The following is a 22,000-nucleotide window of genomic DNA, read 5'->3' as shown; positions in this document are numbered from 1 at the left end:
CCCTGTTTATGGCCCCCCTTCAGCCAGCACCGTTCGGACAGCGCCTAACCTCCTATCACCTAGCCGTCGCAGAGTGCGTCTATCCTCCAAGCTCGAGCTGACTGCGAGCTGGGCTGAATTGGCCCCCTCCCCCCATACTGACCCACCTTTCCAGCTGCACGATGGGGGTTGGGGAAGATGCCCGCCTCGGAGACTTTGCCTAGGCAATCGTTTTCAGCTGCACCCTGCAGGCATCCCACGGACGCTGAGGGCGGCTGGTATTCTCCGCCACTCCAGAAGAACTCTGATTCAATCCGCCCCTCCGGCCCCCTTACGTCCCCAAAGCCCCTTAACCCCCGGGTCATATGTCATCCTGCGCCTCCAATAGAATCCTCTTTGCGGCCGTTTTGAGCGCTCTGGCCGTTGGGGGGAGGGGGTCGCGTCATCCCCCCCCCCCTTCTCATTGTCTCTGTACCTGCATTCCTCGCCGTTGACTCACCGATAATCCCCTCGTGCTGTGTATGCTTCATCGCGGCCGGCCTGTAAAGCTCTATGCCCCCTTTTTGGGGGGGCCGCCATGTAATCCGGTCTGGGGGGCTCAGCCAATTTCCTGGTCAGGGAAAACCGTGGAACGTCCCTGCTAGTGGGGTCCTCGGGTGAGACCCTACGGGGGTGCATGCGAGTGTTTAGTGGGGCGTGCGTGCGTTCGTGGTGGGGGGGGAGGGGGTTGCGAGGAGAGGGTAGCGCCGGCCGAGTTGCTCCGCTGCGGTGGCACCACAACTCCACTTCCGCGTGGTTTTAGGGTTGCGGAGTATTGGGTGCATATTTCAGCATCGCACTGTTCAGATTCCAGTCTGCATTACCACGGTGTCCTATCAATGCATCACATTACACCTGTCAAACAGGTTGTACAAAGAATTTCACAAAGTTGCGCCACCGCTCTGTAGAGAGAGAAGCGGTTCTTACCCGCGTGAAATGTGCAAGGGCGAGACACATACCGCCATGAGAGTACCAGCTGCCTGTATGGACTTGGTCTCACGTGTCCAGGCAGTCATCGACTTACGCACATCTGCACCTGCGAACTAGCTTCCACGAATTTTTTTTTACATCGACTTGAAACGCGAACTCGCCATTGGAAACTGAATCGCGGGTCTCATGAGTGTCTGTGTGTGCATGCGCACATGTGTGTGTGTGAGGAAGTAAGAGTATGTATGTTGAACTTCTTGCACACCGTACATAGCCATCCGTGCGCGCGCGTATGCGCGCGCGTGTGTGCGTGCACGCGCATGCGTGCCCCTGTGTGTGTTTGTAGGGAGTGGTGGTGCAATGGTTAGCGCGCTGCGCTACCAATGCGGCGACCCGACTTCGGTTCCAGCTGACGACCAACACCAGTGGCGAATATCTGAATGGGTCTTGGGCCTCCCCCAGGTCGAGTCAGCCTCAAATGAGTACCTGGTGCGGTGTGTAAACATCGCCACTGAGGAGTCAAATGCAGCCGGGCGTGGTTCTGGCCACCCACCCCCTCGTGTGCCCTACCGGCCTTCATCATAGGCGCTGCTCACTCACAGCACTTGCCCCAACAGCCTGTAAAGGCTACACGGGGGATCTTTGTTGTTGTTGTGCGTGTCCCCGTGTGAGTGTGCGTGCAATTATGGAATCAAGGTCAGTGAAAAAAAACTGAATTTGTTTTATACGCTTTACTTTGATTTGAAGCTTCCGTGACTGCAGGAATCCATACTCATTGATTCTTTCGGTAAAGTCACGTAGATAGAAATAGATCACGACGTTTCGATCGCAACACAAGCAACCGTCATCAGGTGAGAAAAACACAGCAGGAAAACTGTTGAGATAGGAGATCCTTTTCTATCTACGTGACTTTACCGAAAGAACCAAAGAGTATCATATTACTTTATTTATTTATTACACAATTATTACATGCAAATTTACGATGTTCTTATATATGAGTTTAATAATGCTTCCCATATCTGTTAAACCGTAACACATTTTATAAATACTAACCGTGCGTGCAGTTAAATACAGCACATCACTGCATTCCCACTTACGAATTGTTCGACGTACGAACGGGACTCAGGAACCGAACCCGCTCGTAAGTCGAGGACTGCCCGTATTGCGTAACACTTACACACGCTCAACAACGACGCCGTGTGCTGTGTGACTACAGGGGGAGGGGAGACCACCACCCTCATCGACAACCCAGCACCACCACAGCAATCCTCTCACGGCCTTCGTGAGGGCAGTGAAGACCATGACAGACGGGAGATGGGAAGGGCAGCCACAACCATCTGGACATTTCGCAGCCCCAATGCCCCCTCCCGCTTATACCACCAACGCGCCGATGGGACACCCATTTCATGCTCAACCACAGCAAGGACCACAATTCTACGCGCAGCCGCCGACGGCATACCCAGTGGCTTCCCAGCCCACGATGGCTGGTGCTGATCATCCGCAACCCATGATGGTCAATGCACCACCCGGAATGTTTGTGCCTCAATACACGACACAACCGAGGATGGGCGCTCAGCCTTATATGTTTGCTATGCCGCCTGGAATGGGCACTCAGCCAACGTTTGTTTCTCACCCAATGGTGGCTCCGCAGTTCACTGGTCAGCCAAGATTGGGTCCTCAATTCATTGGTCAGCCAAGGATGGGTTATCAGGTCACCTCACAGCCAGGGATGGGTCCTCAGATAATGTCACAGTCAGGGATGGGTCCTCAGATATTCTCACAGCCAGGGATGGGTCCTCAGGTCACCTCACAATCAGGGATGGGTCCTCAGATAATCTCACAGTCAGGGATGGGTCCTCAGATAATCTCACAGCCAGGGATGGGTCCTCAGATAATCTCACAGTCAGGGATGGGTCCTCAGATAATCTCACAGCCAGGTTTTTCAAGACCAAAAATGCCACTTCCGATGGATAAGCCAGATAAACTGGCAAATGTGACACCTCGAGAAAAGGAACATCAAGCCATCATGGGACCTCCAGACAAGGCCAAGTATCACCCACATGCGATGGGACCGAGGCAGCATGCTCAGCCGAACGTGCATATTGACATAAAAGAGGAGGACAACGTCTACGAAGAGGTCACTTTAAAAGATGGCCCTGGAAGTGGAACGTACGAAATGGACACAAGCCTCTACGAGCAGCCAGATGTGTGCTCAGATAGAGCAGGAGGTCATCAGGGCGTCGCCGTGAGTGAAATGGCCGACAATTATCTAGCATTAAATTATTAAGAGCAGGGGGGAAGACCGGCACCGCTCATGAGGTTGTGGAAGTGTTGGTTAGTACTCAATTTGTAAATGTTGTAGTGGGTTTACGATCCAACACACCGATGTCTGCTGAACTAGTAACGAATTGGCACTTTTTGTTTACATGACATGCCTTACTGATTGGTTGTGGTGGCGGCTTTAACGACAGATTTATATTTACGCGATCTAACCCCCAAAAACCTCTAATATGGATAATATTGGTGGTGAAAGCCTCCTCTGACTACCACGTGTTAAACCGTGTTGGTGCTGTCGCACGTTGGAGCCGATAGACCGGAGTCTTTCCAGAAGCTGGACTACAGAAGCAAACGAATGGTTCGGCCGTGAGCCAGCGCCGCTGAGGTCGCGGGGTTCAAACAATGGGGTCCCTGAACCATGATGCACAAATTCTCGATCGTCTTTTCCCAATCACTGGCAACTTACATTAACGTGACGTCAAAATGTCACGGAGAAATTGGTTTCACAATTTGGGCAACAATCTTCGTGTATAACGTAATTGACGGTAAGCGAATCGCTCGCACGAGCTATACAACGAGGGCAGAGTGGCCGCGCAGAGGTTAACGCAATTCACCGCGAACCTGACAACCCGAGTTCGATTCCTGGCCACAGGTTTAACACCAGTGGTGAGGCTGTGGTGAAGAGATCCTCCGCTTCACCACACCACACTGGTGAAGTATTGTCAAACAACCACCCCCCCCCCCCCCCACGTGACCAATAGTGTGAGGAGGACCTAAATTAGTACAGTAATGTTTTGTAGTGCAGTGCAGTGAACACAAACAAAGACAAAGATCTCCCGTACAGCCTTAACAGACAGTTGGGGCAAGTGCTGTTAGCAAACACCTATGAAGGCCGGCACGGCACACGAGGGGGTGGGTGGCCAGCACCACCCCCGTCCGCTTTTGTCTCCCCAGTGGCGATGTTTACACACCGCACCAGGTACTCATTTGAGGCTGAGTCGACCTAGGGGAGGCTTCGGACCGGTTCAGATAATCGTCACTGGTGTTGGTCGTGGGCAGGAATCGAAGTCGGGTTGCCGCGTTTGTAGCACAGCGTAGCGCTAACCGCTCCACCACCGCTTCCCGCAAGTACTGAGAGTATACATGCACGCACACGCGATGCAAACCCTATGAATGGCTCCTCGTGCACTGGGCCGGTCAGGAGACATCGGCCGGCCCCGACTGCGGTCAGCGATTTGGTTGGGTCAGGGGGTGGGCTGCATACAATTCGATGGGAAGCAGCAGAAAAACGACGTCTCGCATTATCACGTTGCTGTGCGATGCCGCTCGTGAGCGAGCGACCACTCGCGTGAGTTGAGAATGATGTGCCCGTGAGATTTGTGTTTTTTTCTTTCATATCGCACGCACTTCGCAAGAGTAATTACCAGGTCACGGAATCTGAAGGAGAAAAAAATGCACAAATTTTAATTCACAGGGTTGCCAAAGAAGTGGACAGTCCACGTGTTTTTATTCACAAAAACGGAAACCCAGAGTCTAAGAATAATGTATCCAAAAGTATCGGTAATTAACTATACAGCACAATGTTAAACAAATACAACTGCAATAAGGTAAAATAGCCAAATGTACTTTGTGGATGTTTAAGTTTTGAACGCAGTATTTGCTACGAATTGGCCTGCATCATCGGTTTATAAATGCACAATGTATACAGCACGCTCCGCAAACTTGTACAAACTCAGCATCTGGAGCTGAATGTTTGTGTGGGCGGAATGATTTTTCCCCGTGATAAGCTTTGACTCGGCGGACAATGTCACGGAGTTGGTTTGTTGTTGTCAAGCGGTGCCGGAAGACGATCCCGACGCAACTGAACCATTATAGAGGCGGGAGGGGGGGGGGTAAGTGGTGGGGTGCCCCCCCTCCCCCCCCCGCTGCTGCCCAAACCAAGTGAAGACGCCACGACGTCTGGGAGGAGATGGGCATTTCAATGGGGAGGAGATGGCGGGGGAAGGGGAAGTATAACGAACCTCACGAGGAAACCCTTAGGTAGGGGAGATGGGGAAAAGGATGGGGGGTAAAGGAGGACAAAGAAGACCCCTAAAATGAAGTAACATAACATGCGGCTAATGGGCGTCAATGCTTTCCTTCCACCATTCCGAGTTGCGCTCCAACTTCACCACTGAGGGGCTGCTATTCCTCTCTTTTTCGGTCCCCATCTACAGCCCCCCACCCCCCCACTAATCCGACCGCCTCACTTCAAGCTCCGTATAAAAGGGAACCACCTGGCCTCGTACTCCGTCTCCTTTCCCCGAAGCTGATGCCTCAAGTTATCCATGCTCTCGGAAGAGTTGTACCATATCACTGTCGCCATTAAGAGGGTTCGTGTTCTTTCCGCTTTACCAGCATCGTCTTCCCTGGCTACGATGTTCAAAGGTCTGGAGCAGGGCATTGTCGACTTCTCGTTCCCGTGCCAGGTTTCAGACCCCGCAGCGTCTCTTCTAGGGACGGGGAGAGGTTTCTCCCCACGCAAAGTTGCGCAGGAATCGGGTAGAGCCAAGAAGGCGTGGGGGTATGTTTGTACCATGCCCGAGTTTTTTTTTTACCTGAGATGTAACCAGGAGTTTTAACTGCGTGAAGAACGTGAATTTGGCCCTGCACTGCCAAGTACGGAGCAATGCAGCAATGGAGAGTGTGCCCTGAAAATAACAAGGGCGAATGTGCGGTGTGTTTTTTTTAGAGGTACCCCGAAAATCTTTAAAATAATTTAAAAAAACGCATAACAACCTGCCCTCGCACAGGTCAAATTTCTAACAGCGTGCTAAGAAGAGGCGACGCTACGTCTCCACGATGGCTCAGCATCCCCGCCACGTACCACCCTGGACCCACTTTAGCCTCCACTGCAGAATTGTTGCCGTGCCTTCCACAATCGCCTTTTGATTTTCGGTGGGGTTTTTTTCAACCTTTATTTTGCACTGCTCTTCATACTTGTATCGTGTATACATAGCATAATGTACGTAACATTGCAAGCTATAACGTGGGGATAAATGTGACATTCGTTGTAATAAGATAATTTACGAAGAAAACGGATGAACTGTACTGGGATATCGCTTAATTATCCCTGGAATATCGAGGGGCTCTTTTCAGCGTTTTGGTCCTTAACCTGGGGTGCACGCACCCCCTGGGGCTGCGAGATGTCCTTTCTGAGAATCAACGGGGTGCAGGCTGCAGTGAAGGTTGAGAACCACTGCTCTATATGTAGGAATTCCAGATTTCGTGTGGCTCGATGCCGATGTATTGGGAAGATTAATGTGGTACAATGTAAACCTAAATTAAATGAAATCAAATGTGTTAAACAATGACGATGTCTCCCTTCAAATGGATATGAGAAGCTGCTATAGTGCCTGCGTTAGGCCACTGTTCATCGAACTTGCCGCAAGACGGAATTCTCGCGCAATGAGCCTACAACCAGGTCCTTGTGAGCTGGGGTCATGACCTCCTACACATTTGCAATCCCATCATCAATCAATATCAATTCTCAATGTATGGTCACCTAAGAATAATTGTATGTCAATTAATTAAAAACGAGATGCAAACGATATGCTGCTGTATTTAGGAAGTAGTGACAGCTGTACAAAGGAACACGCCTGCATGCACTCACCCCGAGAAGACGAGTCAATCATATTTCAGCCTAAGCTTCACCTCCACTACATTCCATGTACAACGTAGAGAAACTCTGACTTCAAAGCATAACCACCACCTCTCTTCATATTCTCATTATACGGCTATCACTAATTCCCCATTCATTCAATCCATTTGTAGTGATTGCAACTGAGTCGCAGACGTTAATCTTTAGAGGCATATATACAAAGGGGTAACTGCCCCTTTACCAGATACAGCCTGGGGTGGTGACAACCCAGCTAACTACACTATACATAGGAGTTACAGCTACGAAGGGTCGGACCCTCACTCGGGACCCCGACCACGTGTTGATGCCTCGTAGGACGTAGAGCTTCCAGCTTGTAGAACGAAGCGACCTTATATCCTCCCGGGTCGGGGCCGGCTCCGCCCTTGGCCCCGCCCACCTTCTCGAGCGTTCTAGTTCCCTCTCGATCCCCCTCGGGAGCTCTCCCTGGACACGTGATCACCCCCCAGAGAAGGCCTGGGGCCTTTGCCTTGATCTGGAGTGTCCACAGATCACGTGTCTATGGGGATAACCAGAGTGCCATGGTCCGGGGCAACCCTGTCCCTGGGCTGATACTCTCACGCTCCCCCTTGTGGGAGCCCGCACTAGACGCCATGTGTGGTGCCTGCGCTATCCCAGCACTCACCAAGCCCCGCTAGGACTGGTACTACACCCATCTACGTGGTGTACGCGATGACGGTGCATCGCACGCCGTGCTATGCTCAAACCGGCGTCACACAGCAACCTTCCCGGTGCTGTCTGCGACGTAAGGACATCACACTTCACGGCCCTCCTGGGCTGGCACCATACAGTGACATCTCAGATGTCACTACACGTTCACCAGCATTTACTGTCATCAATTTCGCTTTCACCCAATTCACGCATCATCACAGATTCGCCCCCATTGCTTCCTCTCTCATCTATCTAATTCACCTCATGTCCACCTTTACATTCACACACTCGTTGTTATGCCGTTCTTAATTCTCTGTAAAGCGACTTGGTTAAAGCACTATGTGAATTACGTTAAGATAAGATAAGGACGTTTATAAGATATACCATTACCCAACCATCACCACCACCACCATATCGACAGGGAAGGATGCGGAGGGCAAGGGCAGAAGGCACGTGAGCATTATTCTCATTCATAGCTCCCCTACTGTGAGCCCACTTCGCTTACGCCTTGGTGTGAGTGAGGTCGCGTGGCCTCTGAGCACGAGTTGACATCGTGGTCAGGGGTTGATTGGGCCCATGATCCATCCTGTACCAGTCGTTGACAGAAGTGGCACCATAATGGGGCATCAAAAGTCGGTGTCCTTACGAGGAACTCAAATTGTGCCAGAGGAATGTGGAACTTCGGCCATTCACTCTAACCCCTTGGCGGAGATGAGCTAGGCCAGTGCTGATTTGAGTATGGAGACAATCTCGCGTAGAGAGTTGAGGGGGGGGGGTACGTGTGTACTCGGTCGGGGATCTTATGTACATATACGGTTTATATAAAACAGAAGCCCTTCTCACGGCTCAGAATCAATCACCCGCACGTATACATTTCCACAGATACAATGAGTGCCGTCCTACCAGCAATTCAGTGACCGACACGCTGACAGCACTCTTCCATGACGTCCAGCCAGCGTGGAAGAGTAGGCCAACAATGCCAGAGGGGGGCTCTGGAAGGCACCCCCTAGTCTAGCAGAGAGACGCACTTCCTACCAGCGGTGACGTTAGCAATCAGTTGCAGGGCTGCGCCTTTACATTTTTGCACAGCGAACAAAAACATATCCGTGCAAGTGTGACGCGTAACGAGGAATGTGAACAATGCGGATGGGGGCTGTTGGGACGCCCACAAGCTGGCAGTGTATTGCTGCTGTCTGCAAGCACCCCCGGGGCTCGGATCAGCAGCTCCCCGGTGTGCGAGTGTAGGGAAGACATCACCAGGCTGCTGACTCCATGGGTGACCAGGCAAGTGCGTGCACGTGTGCACACAGCGTGTGAGATCTCTTCGCGATGCTGGCCTTAACTGTTGTCAGTGTGTCAAGTCGTTATACAATGCGGTGTCGAGCCCGCGCCTGCAATCTAGACAGGCACCTCGGAGGCAACAGGGAGGGGTTGGTGGATCATGCAGATGTTGTGAAACATCTTTCCCGTGGGCGTCGACGAGCCATGCCCCCTGGCTCGTCAGAAGAAGATACAGCAAAAAAATGTGGACTCCACTCGTTCCATCTGTATGGGATCGAGTGTTTCACCCTTGCACGCGCGGGGTTTCTCCGGGCGCTTTGCGATCCTCCCATATGTATAACCGCTCGTTTATTGATTGCCCGATAACGCCTTAGTGCTGTATGGAGAGGACCGCAGAGCTTGGGAAATTTTATGCAACTGGCTAACCGTGCGGCTGCTGCATCACCGGTTTTGTCCGTAGTTCCTCCTCGCGTCTCTTGAGTCATTCTCTCGATGTGCAAGCAAGCGAGTGAACACTGCGGTGCCGCGTTACAAGTGTAATGACAATAGAACTGTGGGGGCCGACGTCCACCTCCCCGCTCCCCGTGAGCGAGCGGGGCGCGCCGTCCACCCCCTCCACTCCTCCCTCCTCCTCTTTGGCCGTCTCTCGCCACGCCCCCACCGATCGGGTGATCGTTCCCCCCGCGCCAACGCCCTCTCTGAGGGACATTGCTACTCGGCTGGCTCACCAGCGCCCGGGGTTATCTCCCCCACGCACACGTACCCCACCACACAAAAACGAATACTGAGGCGGGCACGCGCGCGCGCCCTTGCAGGCGCTTTTTTCACTCACAAAGCTGGCGCTGGCCAAAAGGAACTGCGGTGGTATGAATATGCACGTGCCCCTCCTGGTGGTTAAGCCCTAATCCGCGTGCCCACAACGCTAATGCTAATGTAAACTGAAAAGAAACAGCGGCTGTATGAATATGCACCCCCCCCCCCCTTCCCACCGTGGCTATGCCTTAATCCGCTGTGCAAACAGAGGCTAATGCTAGCGGGAAAGGAACGGCTGGGACAGGGCTATGGGGCACGCCTCACCGTTAACGCGATTTCTACTGTGTAAACGCGCTGCGTAAAGTGCGCTGTGTAAACACGCACGTGAGCGCAAGCACGCGCAAACGACGGCGGCTCTGTGTGCTGCAGTACAGGCGCCTCGCGCCTCACACTCAGCTCACTGACACCACCCCCACGCTGCAGCCCTGCGCTCGCGCCCACGCCGGGCACACCGTCTCTCCACGCAGATGCGCCACACACAGATCACTGACGCTACGCCGAGGTTCTGCCCACACACAGAAATCACACTATACCGATTTTCTGTACTAGAGTTTTTTAACGGCGCAAATGCCCGCTACCTGGAGGGGGAATATTTCGCGAGGAGAGCCGAGCCTAACTTTACCTATGACCCCAGTTACACAAACGTTCTACTACGTACCTCGTAGCTGTACTCACGGCGTCCCACGGACGCTGTGAGAGTTGGAGGGAGAAGGACGAGCGAAACCCTCGCCTATCACTGCCTCGTAGCAGCACTCGCGGGCATCACACGGATGCTGCGAGCGGCTCAAGGAGGCAGGATGGCAGGGAGTGGGTCTGGATCGCCCGGAGGTTGAAGACAACTGCTCTCACCATCCCAGGGCACCAATCTTTATTCTCTAAATATCAAAGGCCCAGGGTGATGTCATAGCGCGCAGCCAATCGGGCACTTACCCGTGCTTCCCATCATCGTCCCTCTCCACCGTCTCTACCGTGACCTAATCCCCTCACTTCAAAGGCCCAGGGTGGCATTGTACAGCGCAGCCAATTGCGTGCTCACCTGCGCCGTCTACATGAAGGGCCACAGGTTCTGCTGCTGCTGCTGCGGCCCCTCACCCATCGTCCTCCCGTGCTCATTAATTCTAACCCACTGGTCTGCCCTACTGGCCTAATATTCCACCCTCTGCCTCTCCCAGTGTTGTGAGTAACTAATTGCGGTTGGCCCAGTGAAACTTATCGTTCGGCGCCCATACAATCTTAAGCCAATTTAGGGTCACCGCAATGCAACCTGTCCTGTGAGGGTCGGCCAATCTCCTGGTACCGGGAAACCGTGGGACTCTCCCTCTAGGGGCCCTACGAATTAAAACCGGATCTGCCAGGCAACCGCCCGTCAGGACACTAAGTGGGTGAGCTGTGTGTGGGTGTGTGTTTAGTGTGGGGGCCGGAGTTTCTCCGTGGTCGTGGCACCACAGAGCCTGCATGCGGTGTGAGTGGACTTGGGGCCACTGGAGGTGGTGACAGGGGTATCAGTTGTGAGGGCGAAGGGACTGGTGGCGACGGGAATAATCGAGAAGGGAGCGTGGTCAGGTGATGGAAGGGAACGGCAGAGTCTTCCTGTGGAGCGAGCATCCAGAGTCAGCGAAAATGATCGATAAGGGGGGCGTGGCCGTGGTGGGTATATAAGTGTAGAGGTGTTAACTACGCGCTGTTGCGTAACCTGCGTTGCCACCAGGGCGGTGCAGCATTACCCCTGGGTACAACGGTTGGGGTCAGTCGAGGTGAAACGGATCGTGGCCAGGGTTTGGTGCGAACCAATCAGACGGTTCCACGTGGGAATGTATGATTGGTTCTACCTGGCCACGAAGGGGTATAAGACGGGTGACCCAACGGACCTGGAGGAGTTCGCTCCCTGCACGAAGACAGAAGACTGGGCTGAAGCCTAGCTAGGACCCTGGACCAGCCTTTCAGCCCTTCTAAGGGCTAAGGCTCGGCATACCCAGTGGTCAGGACCCACCGGGCCAGCGGTGGGTCAGATAGCCTCCCCTAGGTCCTAGCCGGAGGACTAGGATAGCGGTAGACGTGTGAGTCCCGCCAAGTCCGGAGGTTGTACCTCCTTAGGTATCAAGGAGGTTAGCGGTAGACGTGTGAGTCCCGCCAAGTCCGGAGGCTGTACCTCCCTAGGGTATCGGGTGAGGGGACCGAATATCCCTCTGTGTGTGTTAAGCGATGTATAAGGAAATAATACAATAAACAGAGTGTGCCTCCTAAAGAAGTCTGCTCGTCCTTACAACACTACAACTGGAGTCAGAAGTGGTTGGAAATGGAAACCAGAAGCTCAGCCCACGCGCGGAGCCAGAACGAAGATAATGCTGTCTCACCTCCAAGCACCGCCAGCTCCGCTGAAAACGCTGCCGCGTTGACGGCCGCCCAGCCACCGGTTGAGCAGCCGGTTGCTCCCCCTGCCATGGGGGACGGACTCAGGGCAGCACACGGCCGTCTCGCTCAACTCCTACACGCCGCGGCCTCAATTCTCGAAGAGATCAACTTGGAGGTTGCGGGCAGGCCGAGTCAACCGCCGGCAGACGTTCCCGCCACCGGCCAGGGCAGACATTTTGATTTTCCCGCCGGGGAACCACGTGATTCCGCCGGAAGCGGAAGCCAGGGGCATCCTGGGAACGCGGGGGGCCCATCACAACCCGCAACGTCATCAGCACGCGACGCTGCGAATTCAACTTTCTCAGCGGACGCCGCGTCATCACTGTACCGACACGGTACAGTAGACTCTATCGGCCGGGAAATCGCCGATCTCCGGCTCGAGACGGTACAAGCTGAGGGGGAGACGACGTCCGCCCTCCAACAACGCCTGCCCATCTTCCGAGAATTCACATCTGAAGGGGGCGATTGGGCGGCATTCCAGCGTCGCTTCCTGAGCCACCAAGAGATGGTGGGCTGGTCGGACGCACAGGCGCTCCGAGCACTACCGGCCACTTTGGATGACGACGCTCTCGCCTCGCTCCTCACCATCCCCAGGCAACAAAGGGCGACTCTTCAATCGGCCCTCCGACGGATGTCCGACGTGTACGGGCCTCCATCCGACGTCCGCAGCCGATTTTACGACAGGCGACGCCGCCCTAAAGGGTCTCCGTTGGCATTCCGGACCGCTCTACTGGCGATGGCAAGAGCGGGTTACCCTCGCATGGACGACGAGGCCATCGATGCCATCGTTCTCCAGAAGATGCTGGAGCTGGCGCGCGAGCTGCGCATCGTCATCCAAGCGGTGGACGACGACAGTATGTGCTCGCTACGAGCCGCTCGGTGCATCCACGCACATCTGCTGCTCCACACGGAATCGACCATCGCCGCCTCGGCTTCGACGTCGGAGCCTTCCAGCAGGGATGCCGAGTTCTCCCCCGACCGGGCCTTCATGGCGACCAGGTCAACGGGCCGGCGATCGTCCGACCACGCTGGTCGCCACAACGACCAGCAGCGGGGACGGCCTGCTCCACGCGGCGACGTGACGTGCTTCAACTGTGGCTGACGAGGCCACATCTCCTCTGACTGCCGTGCACCTCGACGACGCCCCTCCGCATCCCGGGGCCAGGACTACAGGACGTCCACGGCATCGCGGCAAAACCAGGCAAGTCGCGACGCCTCTCACGCTCGGCCCTCATTCACACCATACACACTGCAGCGCCCCATAAGAAGGGCTCGCGATTCGGCGTGTGATGGGGGGTATTCTGGCGTTTGTTCGCGGCCACTCGGACCTGGGCAGTGGTCTGAGTTGGCCCATAGGGTAGTCGCGGCGACGGCAGGTTCGTCCGTGGTTGTCGGATCAATCGAGGGTGTGGAATTTCGCGTGTTGGTCGATACTGGTGCGTCGGCTACGATCATTTCGGATCTGATTTACAATATACTGCCCGTACGATGCCGCCCCTTGGAACGGGTTTCTATCCCGTGTTTCGCCGCTAATAGCAGTTCACTTGGCATTATTGGGCAAATTCGGGCGCAAATTTCGATTGGAGACATTAAATTGGCAGGGCCTATTTTGGTCTCTTCTTCCCTCGCCGTGCCGTGTAGGCACTGATTTTCTCGCGAAAATGCCTATTAAGATCCTTGTAGATCAAGGCTGCATCGAACTCCCGTCGGGTCGACGGATGGCGTTCTTGCCCACACCCTCACATCCGCGCATGGCTAGTGCCTCGGTGCAGGCGTTTGTTGCGAGCACAGTTCGCATTCCACCAGGGACACAAATGCTCGTGCCCTTGCAACTTAAAAAACCGCTAGCCCCGGAGGCCTCGGCACATGGCATTTTGCTGGGGCCTTCAAACGCAGCTGCTAAGGGGTTAGATTTGGTGGCTGCACAGACCCTCGTAGCAGCCGACAGGGAGCCGTTCTTGCAGGTTTTGAATGTCGGATTGTCCACAACCGTCATTCCGCAAGGAACTGTGCTCGCTCACGCGGCCCCGGTGCCGTTGGGGACCGGAGTCGCGGGACACGTGCGTGACACGCTGCAGGTCCCACCTCCTTCCGAATCGGATGAGAGATGGTTGGACGCGCTCTGCACAGACACGGGTGATCTGTCTCATTCGCAGCGAATTAAATTGCGCGCTCTTCTGCGAGAATTTTCCGATGTCTTTAGTAAATCTAAATTTGATATTGGCTGCACCAAGCTGCTGCGTCACCACATTGATACTGGTGACGCTGCCCCGATTCGACAAAACCCGTTTCGGCTTAGCCCGGCGGAGAAACAGCATGTTAAATCGGCTGTGGATGACATGCTGAAGGCCGATATAATTTCTCCCTCCACTAGTCCCTGGGGTGCTCCAATAGTGCTGGTCAAAAAGCACGATGGCAGTCTCCGTTTTTGCGTTGATTTTCGGCGCCTAAATAAAATCTCGGTAGCGGACGCCTACCCTCTCCCTCGTATGGACGAGTCATTGAATGCCCTGGCAGGGGCGCACTATTTCTCCACCTTGGACCTTCTGTCGGGGTTTTGGCAACTCCCCCTCGACGAATCGTCAAAACCTAAGACTGCTTTTCGGACACCACAGGGCCTTTTCGAGTTTAATAGATTGCCCATGGGTCTCCACTCGGCCCCAGCGACGTTCCAGAGGCTCATGGAGCTGGTCCTCGCTGGGCTCCAGTGGGACTCATGTCTCATTTATCTTGACGACGTCATCGTCTTTAGCCGCACGTTCGGCGAACACATCGAACGGTTGCGTGCTGTCTTCTTGAAAATGCGGGCCGCTAACTTGAAATTCAAGCCGCAGAAGTGTCACCTTCTGCGTGAGTCTGTGCGCTATCTGGGCCACATAGTTAGCCGCTCGGGCATTTCTACCGACCCTGAAAAAACCAAATGTGTTCAACATTGGCCGACCCCTACATCTGCGGGCGATGTTCGTAGTTTTATTGGTTTTGCGTCGTACTACCGCCGGTTTGTTGCTGGCTTCGCGACGATTGCCAAGCCGCTCCACGCCCTTACGTCAAAAGGGGTGGCGTTTCATTGGGGGGACGCAGAACAGGCTGCGTTCGACTCCTTGCGGAACGCGCTCGTGACGGCACCGTCCCTTGCGTACCCCGATTTTTCTTTGCCATTCGTGTTGGACACCGACGCTAGCAATACGGGGATTGGGGGTGTTCTGTCACAAAAAGTTGATGGCATTGAAAGGGTTGTTGCCTATGGTAGCAGAGTCTTGTCTCTTGCTGAACAAAGATACTGTGTGACCAGACGTGAGCTGCTGGCCATTGTTTTTTTTATTCAGCAATACAGGCCATACCTGTATGGTCAGCATTTTACCGTGCGATCTGATCATTCGGCTTTACAGTACGCTCTGCGGGTTGACCAACCGTCCGGGCAGCTTTCTCGGTGGCTCGAAGTCCTTCAGGACTACGATTTCAATGTCACTTACCGTAGGGGTGCACAACACACGAATGCCGATGCATTGTCTCGCCTTCCGCCGGCTCAAAAATGTGCGTGTTTTTTGGGCTCGGGCCGTTGTAAGCCGCCACTGCCTGCGCAGGTCGCGCCTCTCACAACGGTGTCAGCCGCACTTCCCGCCGCCTCAGCGCCGATGTTGGATCATGCAGATCCAATGGCCAGTGACGATTTGCTGGGGCTAACTTTGGCCGAATGGGGTCGGCACCAGGGCGAGGACATGTCATTATTGAGGTTGCGTCGCCACGCGAATAATGCGGTTCCAAGACAGGGCAAATTTAATTCATTTGTCATGAAGCGTGGCTTGTTGATGCATTGGGATGCTGACTCGTGTCAACATAAAATCGTCGTGCCATCCGCCTTGCGATGCAAGGCCGTATGGGCGGCGCATGAGCGGTTATTGCACCTGGGTGTTCATAAGACCATTGGGTTGTTGCGGTTGCAATTTTTCTGGCCGGGCATGCTGCGCGACGTCACTGACATTTTGCTGGGATGCACCCATTGTGCGCAACGTAAACCGCCGGCTAAACCGGCATGTCCACCCCTGCAACCCATTTCGGTCTCTCGTATAAATGAGTTGGTGGCTCTCGATATTTTGGGCCCTTTTCCTACTACGCCACGGGGTAATAAGTACCTTCTGGTTGGGGTAGAGTATTTTACACGGTGGCCTATGGCCTGGGCCCTCCCCAACCAGTCGGCGGCGGCCGTTGTGGACGCCTTTGTTCAAGGCTACGTCCTGGACAAGGGCGCACCAGAACGGTTGCTGACCGATCAGGGAAGAAATTTTTCAGGAGCCTTGCTGACTGATGTGTGCCGCCTGTTGGGCACTAAGAAAGTGCGCACTTCGCCCTACCATCCCCAGACCGACGGCATGGTGGAGCGCCTTCATAGAACTCTCACCGCTATGTTATGCCATCAGGTCGATGAATCCCACCTCGATTGGGACTTGCAGGTTCCGGGGGTCCTCGCCGCATACCGTATGGCACCTCACGCGGCGACGGGATTTTCCCCGTTCTTTCTAATGTACGGCAGGGATGCCTTTCCTCCCGCCGACGTTCGGCTGGAAATCGAACAGCCACCGCAAAAGTCAAAGCTCGTTGACCACTTGCGATTCAACCTCCGTAAGTTGGCCGAGGCACGGGAGGCCGCCATTGAAAATTCGGCTTCCCGCCAAAGGGCGAATTTGCGACTGCGGGACCCTCGGTCGTACACGCATCGGTGGGCACCGGGAGACAGGGCATGGCTCCACTGCCCCCAGGTGCCGGTGTCCACGTCGGCCAAACTCCTCAGACCATGGCGAGGCCCGGTTGAGGTAGTGGAAGTCCTGCGTCCCCAATGTGTTAAAATTAGCTGGGGACGGCGTCGCTGGTGCGTTCACCCCTCTCGGTTAAAACCCTTCGTCACGCCACGCGTCCCTCCACAACACACACGACATGGGGGCCGAGTGTGCGACGCGTCCGACGAGCCAGATGTTGCCCCGTTGGTGCCTAACCCGCAGCGCAGGCGTGTCATTCCTCCTGCAGATGACGCGGGAGTGACGGCTCCATGCAGGCCACGTTCGGCCTCAATGGACCGTGGAGCAGCAGGTGTCCCCGTGGAGATGCCTAAAGGCCCACCGGATGCTCTGGCTCATCCTCCTCCTTCCCTTGTGCCGCCGACAAAGCCTGCCATCCCCTACGATGGTCCCGCGAAACGCACGCGCGCGAAATCTCGCCGGTTGTTATAATGTTTTTTTGGCATGTCTAGTGCCTTGTACATACGTTATGTTGTTAAGGGGGGTATTTATAGGGGTTTAATTGTTCTTGTTGTTCGTGAGGCACACTCACAATTCTTCTACCATTGGTAATTTCGGAGTTTCCCATTGTTGCAGCCGGGACGGCTGGAGCTTCCGAAGGAGGGGGTGATGTAGAGGTGTTAACTACGCGCTGTTGCGTAACCTGCGTTGCCACCAGGGCGGTGCAGCATTACCCCTGGGTACAACGGTTGGGGTCAGTCGAGGTGAAACGGATCGTGGCCAGGGTTTGGTGCGAACCAATCAGACGGTTCCACGTGGGAATGTATGATTGGTTCTACCTGGCCACGAAGGGGTATAAGACGGGTGACCCAACGGACCTGGAGGAGTTCGCTCCCTGCACGAAGACAGAAGACTGGGCTGAAGCCTAGCTAGGACCCTGGACCAGCCTTTCAGCCCTTCTAAGGGCTAAGGCTCGGCATACCCAGTGGTCAGGACCCACCGGGCCAGCGGTGGGTCAGATAGCCTCCCCTAGGTCCTAGCCGGAGGACTAGGATAGCGGTAGACGTGTGAGTCCCGCCAAGTCCGGAGGTTGTACCTCCTTAGGTATCAAGGAGGTTAGCGGTAGACGTGTGAGTCCCGCCAAGTCCGGAGGCTGTACCTCCCTAGGGTATCGGGTGAGGGGACCGAATATCCCTCTGTGTGTGTTAAGCGATGTATAAGGAAATAATACAATAAACAGAGTGTGCCTCCTAAAGAAGTCTGCTCGTCCTTACAACACTACATAAGCGAGATGCATGGGAGACTTAGGGCTCTTGCAGTGGGGTCTCCACCTGATGTGAAGTGAACGTGTCTTCAATAAAGTGCCATCTCAAGAGAAGTCGTCATTACACAAGTGTAAATGATCAAGGTTGCAGATTTACAACTGATGCGTTAAGAAATAAAACCACACGTGAAACTAAATATATTTAATTGGAAATGGCTTTTCCCGTTAATAAAACAAAATTAGGCATGTGTTTTGGACAGCCATTCCAACTCTACTCCTAACCTAAGACTATATACACCGATATCGCCTTTTTACAAAACAAAAATGTTAAAACGATTAAATAATAATTTTATAATAATTTGAAACAAAAAAACCTTTTCAGGGAACTCACGAACAACATTTTGTTGTAATGACCGGAAAGTTGATGTGGAGGCGTTTCTGTTGCGCTGCTGCAGGGAAACCCATGGCGCTGTACCGGGTGGACGAGGCAGCCTCAGGGGAAGCTTCTCGTCTCGACGATCTCATGGCGCGTGCCGTCGTGAAATGTCACGAACTGCGACAGGGAAATTCGATTTCGTGAATCGAAAAGTGTCCACGGAGTTGTCAATCGCGCTCAAAGCGAGCATTCGTAATTGGATGGGATTACCCGGACTGTGTTACAAGGTCTGCCGCGTAGTTCTTCATTCGCGCATTGTATCGTCGTTCAAAGTAGAAAAAGCACGCTGGTCAAAAACAACATCAAACAGTATCCACAATTGTCTGTCGGGGCTGTGAATGGGAGATTTAGCACCGAGCCAGGCTTGCGTGGGGAGAGGATGAACACTCAACAACGCTGCGCTCCCAAGCACCTTAGACAAACCTCCAACAGCGTCAAGTAACGTGCGGATTGCGTCCAGCAGAACACATTCCCTCACACGATGAACAACTACTCGTACAAACATTACCTTCACATCCAACACGCGTGCAGCATCGTGATGATGTTTGTTTGTTCTATCAGCCGTCAATCTAAACTCCATAGCGATGACGGTGAATCTCGTGCACCGCTTGCATACCTGTGTAGTGGAGTAAATGATACGCATAGGAATTGGCCACATACAGTAAATACAGACATACAAGGAGAGTGGGTCACATGAGGTCGAACACGTGGTCGAGTCACGGGTGGCGTAAACAACCCAAAGTAATTAAGGGAGTCGTGGCACGAGGGCTGTGATTGGTCGAGAGGCTGTTAGCGTTAAGTGGCGGCGTCTCAAAGTCTGACCGAGGGGACAGGTGCGAGCTGGCGGGAAAATGCCAGCGAGCCACGTGGCAATTAATTAAGGCTAATTGGAAAGGGGATAAAACGCTAGGTGCTTTGAACGGAGAGGGGAGTTGGTGCTGGGCAGTTGTTGGCGAGAGGTGGAGAGATACGAAGAAGAGAGCTGGCAATGTTAGGGAAGAATAGATAGAGAGCCGAACCCAAAAGACAGTAAATAGCGATAGGGAGAGTTAGCGTTAGCGGAGATAGATAGAGTCACTGTGTGTGAATAGACAGGCAAGTCACTGTGTGTGCGGAGATAGATAGAGTCACTGTGTGTGCGGAGATAGATAGAGTCACTGTGTGTGAATAGACAGACAGGTCACTGTGTGTGGAAGGGAAGTCACTGCGTGTGAAGAGATAGCGGCGACACTGTGTGTGAGGAGATAGAGGAAGAGCCACTGTGTGTGGAAGAGGATGCGCGGACGATGCTGAGGTGAATCGGAGTGTCCGAGTTGGGGAAGAGGAGAATTACTGTGTGTACGGAACGATGGAATAAAAGTGACGGTGGAAGAAAGACGGTTGTCTTCCGAGTGAATTCACGGCACTACACCTGTCAACCCCTTATCAGTTGCGCTACTTTATTACAGACCAATTTAGACCTTCTTGGTAACCCCGTGCCCTTATAAATATCAACCTTCATCCTACAGAGTCCCATCACAAGAGAGAAACACGAACAAATGTATTTGTTGCTGCCCGTATTGAGGCGGCTATCTGCCATATGGACCTGAACACTCAATTTCCATGTACAAGAATACGGGTAAACCGTATGGGTGGACAGGTGTGCACTTGTTTAACTAGCTTGGAACACAGATGCAGTTCCCCAGCCAGCATTGCGAGGAGATCGTGCGGTTGTTTGTGTTGTAAACGCAGTACAGTATTAACGCTCTTTCTTCACAGCCCCCCCACTCCAGTAATTTTGTGAATTGCCACGACTCGGTACCAGCATTCAAACCCCACGAGCCACCGGTTCGTTTCGCCTGGCGCGCGCTGCCCCTGCCTTATCGCCACGCAGCGAAGCCCATCGCGTGCACGAAGCTCTTCTGCAGACCATCAACTCAACAATTGTGACCATTACCAACCAATAGCATTCTCTTTGCAACGCACATGAACTCGTTATTAGTCATCCGAGTTGTATGTTTTGGGACAGAGCCATCGTACCATACAGGTACAGAACCAACCCTGCGCTAGGGACAGAGCTAATGTTGTAAAGTAACATTCAATGTTTGTCTCTGATCATAAGAAATATTCACCATTTTCGACAAGCAGGTTCCCTTGCCTTTCACATACATTCTGAGTCGCGGCAAGCAGCTGCCCAGACAAAGGAATAACAGGGACGTCCTCTCGGTATAAATTATTGTAAACAGGTGGGATGGTTGAAACAATCATCCTGCGATGCATGATAGCGCAGATAAATAATCATGCACACGAGAGGACTTAATGTGACTCACAAAATAGAAACCCCTCTCAACAGCAAATGTGCTTGGTGGTCCTGCATTGGTGTTCTCTTACTCTGGTGTGGATAAGTGGTGTCGAGCCGTTCTTTATGACATTGCCTGTTTTGCATGCACGTTCACCAGCAGGAGGCACGGCGGTCGCCTGAATGCACGCCACAATGTTGCCGCTTCTCTTGCTGTGACACAATCACAGCCGTGCTGGGAAGAAAGCACAGCGCCGTGGCTGGGAGACAGCAAGGGAAGCAGCAGCAAGAGACGTCAGCCCAGGTCTGGGCAGCGCAGCCGATCGCGCCGCCCCGAGTGAGTGCGCAACCGGCCACGGCTCACCAGGTCATCCCGCGCCAAATCACGATTACGCAACCCCACGACTTCACGCAACCCCACGGCTTCACGCAACCAAAACTGGGGCCTCAGTTTGTGGCGCAGCCGGGGATGGGATGCCACGTCATCACACAAACCATAATGCTGCCCCCCGCCACCCAACCTGGCACGGATGTCGCCGCGCCAGTGACCCTTCCCCAGATGCCACGAAGCGCAGTGGGCGCAGAAGTGCTGCACGCGTGGCGCCAGGGACAGGAGCTGACGCCTCCGGGCAAGGTCAAGTTTTCGGAGCTGATGGTTCCGAGGCAGCGTGCTCGTCCGAACGTGTACATCAGTACAGAAGAGGAGTCCAACCTCTACGAAGAGGTTGATTGAGATGATGGCCCTGGTGGAAGGGGCTGACTCGAATCTAACCTGGACATAATTACAGCAGGGGGACACTGGCACTGACTGCGTTCCAGGCCATGCACGTGTGTGTGAGATTGTGTCGGTGTTGTTGTTTGTATGGGGAGCGGTGGCGTAGTGGTTAGCACTCTGTGCCACGGACCGGGCGACCTGGGTTCCATTCCCGCTCACGCCCAACACCAGCGACGATGATCTGCACCGGTCCTGGGCCTCGCCTAGATCGACTCAGCCTCAATTGAGTGCCTGGTGTGGTGTGTAAACATCGCCACTGGGGAGACAAAGGCGGCCGGGCGTGGTGCTGGCCACCCACCCCTTCGAGTGCCGTGCCGGCCATCATAGGTGCTCGCTAACAGCACTTGCTCCTACAGTCTGTTAAGGCTACACGGGGGATCTTTGTTTTGTTCTTTGTTGTTGCTTGTGGAGTTGACGGCTTGGAGCCTGATGAGGATC

The 22,000-nt window shown here is 54.0% G+C and overlaps 1 protein-coding gene across 1 annotated transcript in view; it reads left to right on the top strand.

The window, feature by feature from the left end:
- LOC116954525 (zonadhesin-like) overlaps window positions 1–21,520 on the top strand; it is a 45,144-nt gene extending 23,624 nt beyond the window's left edge. Inside the window, exon 10 of the mRNA XM_032975099.2 lies at window positions 21,395–21,520. Coding sequence (XP_032830990.2) covers window positions 21,395–21,520 — 126 coding nt within the window. The remainder of the gene's footprint in view (window positions 1–21,394) is intronic.
- The last annotated feature ends 480 nt before the right edge of the window (window positions 21,521–22,000 follow it).

The sequence above is a fragment of the Petromyzon marinus genome, chromosome 55, assembly GCF_048934315.1.
Source record: "Petromyzon marinus isolate PM22_M1 ecotype Great Lakes invasive population chromosome 55, UKy_Petmar_22M1.pri1.0, whole genome shotgun sequence".
Lineage (NCBI taxonomy): Eukaryota > Metazoa > Chordata > Hyperoartia > Petromyzontiformes > Petromyzontidae > Petromyzon > Petromyzon marinus.
The sequence above is the reverse complement of the archived record's forward strand: the minus strand, read 5'-3'. Positions and strand labels throughout refer to the sequence as shown.